This window comes from Capsicum annuum, chromosome 11, assembly GCF_002878395.1.
Source record: "Capsicum annuum cultivar UCD-10X-F1 chromosome 11, UCD10Xv1.1, whole genome shotgun sequence".
Lineage (NCBI taxonomy): Eukaryota > Viridiplantae > Streptophyta > Magnoliopsida > Solanales > Solanaceae > Capsicum > Capsicum annuum.
The window spans coordinates 206642831-206650012 of NC_061121.1; the positions used below are offsets into that span (position 1 = coordinate 206642831).

At 29.8% G+C, this 7182-nt stretch overlaps 1 protein-coding gene across 1 annotated transcript; it reads left to right on the forward strand.

Moving 5' to 3' along the window:
• Positions 1-1588: 1588 nt before the first annotated feature.
• On the forward strand, positions 1589-2436 carry LOC107857049 (zinc finger protein ZAT11). Its single transcript, XM_016701994.2, has one exon. The coding sequence runs from the start codon at positions 1705-1707 to the stop codon at positions 2221-2223; it is 519 nt and encodes a 172-aa protein (XP_016557480.1). The 5' UTR covers positions 1589-1704; the 3' UTR covers positions 2224-2436.
• The last annotated feature ends 4746 nt before the right edge of the window (positions 2437-7182 follow it).

Genomic DNA, 7182 nt, shown 5'->3' on the forward strand with positions numbered 1-7182 from the left:
TGTTATTTGTTTCCAATTCCAACTTGTGTACCAAGGCACTACTTTCATCACCATCGCCATAACCTTCACCTGCCGATTGCCACCGACCCAAAAAACTACTTAGTAGTCGTTTGCCCATGAAAACTAAAATTTTTTAAAGTTGAAGTTGAAGTTGAAGTTAAAGTTGAAATTGGAGTTGAAGTTGTATTTGATCATGTCTTTTTTAAAAAAAAATTTGACTTTTGAAAAAAACTTTTTTAAATATGATTTTATGCCCTAACTTTTACAAATTATCAAAATCACCCAACTAAAATTTACCTAATGAAAAAAGAACATAATTAGCCACTATTATAAAAATAATTACATATACATGGTCATATTTAATGAATTTCAATTATAACATATATAATATTTACATTAATAGTCATTTTCTCATATTTGAAAATTTTAAATATGAATGTTATATTAACAGATCACTGCTTCCTGTTTTTTAGGTAACAAATATTATCTTTCAAACAAATTTATTTTTTTAGAAATTTATTTAGTTTATTTCCTTCATTTTCCGTTCCTAAAAAATAGGAAATGATGAGTTATTAAATTTTAGGGCGCCGCTAATTTATTTCTTTAATTTTCTTATACATGAAAGATTTTACTGTGTGTGAATAAATTATTTCTACGTAAAACATACTTTGCATATTTATGGTATATTATATCATATACCATAAATATATAAATATGCTTAGTATTTTTCTTATACTTTGTATTTTTATATATGTGTATATGATATAAACATGGTATAAACTTCATATATAACATACTTTGTATATTTATATTATAAATATGCTTAGTATGTTTCTTAATATTTTGTATATTTATATATGTGTGTATATTATATATATGGTATAAACTTTATATATAACATACTTTGTATATCTCTATTATAAATATAATACTTTATATATTTATGGGTATAAATATAAATTAGCAGTAAAATAATATCTTAAATAAAAGAGAAAATTAAATAAGGGATAAAAATAATGACGAGAGAGAAAAAGATATATATATTAATTAGGATAACATTAAGTTTGAAATTATAATTATCTTATTCTTTAAAACTGTTATATACGTAAGAAAAAGTAATGTTATAAGGAGAGTTTTATGTAAAAATTTAAAAGATTGGGTTATATTTAATAATAATAAAAGTTGAAATTGGAGTTGAAAAATTGTGAAAATAACAAAAACCTATTTTTCCTTTTCAGAAAAATTTTTCGTAATTATATTTTGAATTTTTACGATCAAACACCACAATTTTCAACTTAAAAAAAAAATTTCGAAAAAAAGCGAAAATTTTCCAAGGCCATACGGGCCCATAACATCCTTAAAAGAGTTAGTTCAGACTAAAAAGCACTTGTCCTTTTCACTGACCGACGTATGGACGTGTTTTTTGCAGCTCTTTACTTGGTCAACCATTAAGTATATGAAAGCTCTTGGAAGTATTCTAGAAACCTCAATGAAAGCCAACATTATTTTACTTGTCTCTTTCTGCGCGAATCTAGTGACCATCTTTTAAAATACACATTTGCTTTGACTGATTTAACCTAGCGTAGTTGAATTGAGACCTTATATATATGTGCCGCAACAACAACCAAAGAGTATCATATATATCTCTTACTTCTACCTTCCACATATCCTTTCAAATTTGCTACACAAAAAGATATTTGTAGAATGACTACCCTGAAAAGAAGCAGAGAAAATGATATGCAAATTGAAGCTGAGGCCATGGCCAACTGCGCCTTAATGCTTTTGTCTCGTTTGAACAACCACAATGACAATAACAGTTCTTCGTCATCAGATCATCACATTAATGATTTTGAATGCAAGACTTGCAATAAACACTTCCCGTCTTTCCAAGCACTTGGTGGTCACCGTGCAAGTCATAATAAACGACCAAGATTATTCGGAGAGTATCTTGTTCAAACCAAAAAGAACAATAAGATTCATAAATGTTCCATTTGTTGTATGGAGTTCTCTTTGGGTCAAGCGTTAGGCGGACACATGAGGCGTCACCGTGATGAAATTAGTAAAACGTTGATGGCCAAGATACCGGTATTGAAGAAGTCAAATAGCAGCAAGAGGATTTTTTGCTTGGACTTAAATTTAACCCCTAATGATTATCATGTTGATGATTTGAAGTTATGGCCGGCCACACTAATTTCATCTCCTGTTTTCCGATGCTTTTTTTAAGTCCCTTTAATTTAGGATTAGGAAATTTTTTTACCCCGCCAGATTTGTTAATTCTTTTTGGATACTTTATTGTTTCTCTTTTATATATATATATATATATATATATTTCCTAAATTATGTTGATTATATTGACTAGCTACAATGAACTATGTAATTTTCATTAAGAATTAATGGTAAAGAAAACCACACCTAAATCATTTTGCGAGGTTTTAATTTGTCTCAGATGTTCACTGTTCTAATTAGGTGCCTAGATATCATTTTGGACGAGTTTGATATTTAGCTATTTCTCCCTTTACATTAATTCACACTTTGATGTTGAGTTTACGTACACGTATTTGTTATCGATTTGGAACAAGTAATTGGTCAACTCAGCATCAAGGTGTGTTTTACTACAGATAGGGGCCGTTTGGTTTGCAAATAATTCTGAGATAAAATAATAATTCTGGGATAAAACTTTTTATTCGTCGTTTGATTGTAAATATTTGGGATAACTTATCCCGGGACTAATAATTAGTTCCGGAATTATTAGTCCCGGGATAAGTTATCCAACCAAATAGTGGGATAACAATCTCGGGGTTATTTTTCTTTGGCATAAAATTATACAAGGACAAAAATACCCTCTTGGGATTGTTATATATAATTAAATTATACATAACTAAACATAATTAACATGATTTAACATAATATATTATAATTAAATATATTAACATAATATATATTTAATTAAACATAATTAACGTATATATATTCGTAATATTATACGTTTAGTATATATATATATATATATATATATATATATGTATATGTATTATATATGTTTATAAATAATAAATTATGTTTAATTAATGAATAATATATTCATTAATTATGAATATAATATATTACGTAATATATAACGTATAATATTATGAATATATATACTTTAATTATGTTTAATTATATATAATTTAATTATATATAACATAATATATAACATAATATATTCTCACACACACATAAATTATGTTTAATTAACGTATAATATATTCATAAATAAATAAATTTTGAACAGTTTACCGTTCAAAATGGTTGTAAAATATATAAATTATATTTATTTATATATTTTAATTTCTCTAAAAATTAATTAAAAAATTTAATAATGAATATTTAAAGCTTAATATATATATATATATATATATATATAAAGTTAAATAAGATGGAGTGTATTTTGGTAATCAATCAATTTATTCCTAGAAATTATACCATGCATATTACTTTGAATACAACAAACCAAACACTCAATAAAAAATAATCCCAGCATAACTAATCCCAGTATAACTTATTTTCAAACCAAACGACCCCATAAGGTATTAGTTTTGGTAGGTAATAATATACATGGAGAATAATGGATAGTTAAGATATGAAACTCGAGAAGATTTAGCTAAAAGGACACTTTCAACACTTATTTTAAAAAATAGACATTATTTTCTTTGTAATTCAATTTTCTAGGGTTTGGGAGAAAAGGGTGGGGTATGGTGTAAAAACGAAAAAGTTGTTGACACCCTTTAAGTCTTTTTAAAATACTTTTCACACCTCATTTTTATATAAAATACCAAAATAATTTTTTCTCTCCTTCTTCTCACCATCGGCTCTCTCACTGGTTTTGCGTCCAACCTTCATTTTTTATTTGTACCTTGTGTAAATCTTTAAGAATTTCGATCTTCAACTTCAGGTAATTTCTATTCATCTACTGAGTAACTTGTGCTCTATATTAATGGGGTTTTTCTTCATTTTTTTCTGTTTTAGTTTTTGCCGATTTAATTGCTTTTGGGAGAAAAAATTATTTTTTTTTTGAAAAACGGGGGTTAATTTTACTGAAAATCTTTGTTTTTTAGTTGGTATTTGTTTGATTGTTGATGGATATCGATTATCCTTGCCGATTGCATGGTGAAATTTTTTCGCGAATTTCATCCGCTAATGTGCCAAGAAATTTGATTTTTCTTTAAATTATTCTTCAATGTAATGGTGTTGTAGATGCATGTTCTTGTTGGGGATTCCCTGGTTTGAATTATACGTTGTTCTTTTTCTGTTAATAGACGTTGGGTTGATTAGGTATTTGTTTGATTTGGACGGAAAAAATGAAGTTTTTTTGAAAAATGGGGCTTGATTTTACTGAAAATTTATGTTTTTAAGTTGATATTTGTTCGATTGAACATTGTTTTTGATGAATTATGATTTCCCTTGACGATTGCATTGCAATTTTTTTTTCAAATTTCCTCAATTAGCATGCTAGAAATCTGGGTTCCTTCAAATTTTTCTTCAATATGATGGTGTTTTAGATGCCCCTGGTTTGATCATACTGTATTGTTGCTCTGTTACTAGCCAATTGATCTGCTGGAGTTGTTGTCATGTTAATAGACTGTTTGGCCGATTAAGTATTATTTTTGTTGTTATAGTTGAGAAATCTAATTTTTTTGTACGTAGATCATAAAAAATGGCTAGAGGTAATAAACGCAAGGCTATAGAAGTTGAAAGGTCCGAGAAAAGAAAAAATGAGTAGTCGGAGAATAAAAATTATAGCGATGAAGCTGTTCAAGCTTCGGGTAGAGATGAGCAGGAGGAAATGGAAATTGAGCATACGATAGATGAGGAAGCATTGATCTTGCCCTACTATGCAGGGTTTATTTCGGCTGAGAGGTACAACCTCGCCATAGTCGTGGATGATGTTGGATCATTTTTGGCTAAGATATCCATTAGGTCTCTTTTGAAAATGTCTTATGAATTCAAATAAGTTATAGTTGATCAATGTCTGAAGTCGAGGTTTAAGAATTCCTGTTTTGGTTGTTTATGGGACTTGATAAAACATATGAAGTTCAATGGACAACTTGTCCACTATACACTTCATCATCGAGTTCAATAGGATAACATGTTGTATGACATGTAGTTCTGCATCAACGATAGATCTGCATGTTTTGGCCTGAAGGATTTTGCGCTAATCACAGGTTTAAACTATGAGCGTTAGCCCCGTGATTCAAAATATCTCAAAGCGATGGAGGAGGGTGATGTTTTTTCACAAGGATTATCAAAAAATGAGTGTAAATGTCAAGAGATTGTTGAAGCTTATTAGAGGTAGGAGGCTAAATAAAGAGGAAAAGTTCAAATACTGCTTGGTTTGGTTCGTGCACTGCATATTGCTTGCACACAATTTATCAAAAATCGTGGGCATAGACACCATCAAGATGGTGGATAACTTGAGCTTATTTTAGAGATACCCTTGAGGTAAGGAGTTATTCGCCTTGACTCTAAACTAAAGAAGCGGATAGACTTCACCAAGCAGAAGAACACATATGTGATAAAGGGAGTTTCATCGTGCGAGCTCTACTGATTCCCCTAGATATTTTGGGTATTGATTATAAACCATTGAAGTATTTTATTCTATACTGTAATTTATCTATGGTGTCTATACTATATTGACTGATTTATATATTTTTGTTTTTCGTTTTCATCATAGATTTGGATATACGAAGCTTTTTCTGAACTCGATAGGAGAAATGGTAAATCAGTAGAAGACCCCTTGCCCATCCTCGATAGCTCAGATGACACACCTCAAAAGGCGATAAACTAATCGAAGGTGATCCATATTTGAATGGATGGATCACAAAGGTATGGAACTATTTTTTTTGAAGAATACTTTTAACAATATTGTGTTGTTTAATAATCACATTTGGCTATTTATCTGTAGAGAATGCACCCGTACCTTATCGCCACAGTCCGTGAAATAAAGCAATAATATATGAAATAATTCAAAGTATCCACGGACAAGGTGAATGATACATTCATTGATGGCTTGAAGGCCCATCTAGAGGGTGTAACTATCATCACCTCATCGGAGGATGGTAAGGATGGGTATGATGATCGAAATTTAGGTGAAAATCCTATTTCAAGACATGTCACTCGTGTTGCGAGGACAAGTAAGTTGAGAGCATAAAAAAAACACCGATGATTGGAAATTTTAAAGATCACGTGTTTAGGATAGAGAAGTCGATAAAGGATATTATAAATTTTATGAAAGAAGAGAGGATAAGGAGAGCAGAAAAGGAGAAGAAGAAGAAGAAAGAAAAAGAAGAAGGTAATATCTCCTTTGTATATTAATGAAGTTATTTATTTTATATAATCCATTTTACTTATAATAGAATCTATATCATTCTTCATTAACTGATAGCATAGTTTATTATAAACGGTAAATACTTAAAAATGCAGGTGTGCAGGTCCAAAGTCAGTATTCATTTGTGAGGGTTGTCCACGATGACGATTTCTTTAAAGAAGTGCTCTTTGAGGTAGCAGTTTTGGAACAGGTTTCGATCAATACTGATGAGGTGATGATCCCTGTGATGCATCTATTGTAGAGAAGAAAAATCCGAATAAAAGCGATGAAGAAAAAAAGAAGAAAAGAAGAAAGAAACTGTTTGTGAAAAAAAAAATTGATGAATCAGCTAGTGTAGAGAATGATAATCATGATGAAGGCAGTCAGGAGAAAGAAGAAAAAAATGAAAAAATTATTTGTGAAGAAGAAAATAATAAAGAAGATGGAGAAAAAACAAGAGAGGGTAAGAATGCAGCAGGAGAAGAAGTAGAGAAAGAAGGAGAGTAGATAACAGTAGTAGAGGAAGAACAAAGAAAAGAAGAAGAAAAAGGAATCATGGCAGCAGCAGCAGTAGAAGAAGAAGAAGAAGAAGAAGAAGAAAGAAAAAAAAGAAATGATGCACCAGAAAAAAGGTATTGTGGAGGAAGAAAAAAAATGCGTTGACGAATATAGATGATTTACTTAAGGAAGTCATTGATGACATCAACAACATGCACATGGAAGACAAGAATGTTGAGGAATCAAAAGGCAATGTATAACTATTATTTGTGGGCGATGTTTATTTGGGGAAGACAAAACAATCTAACTTTAATTTTTTTATTTTACAGCTCTGAATG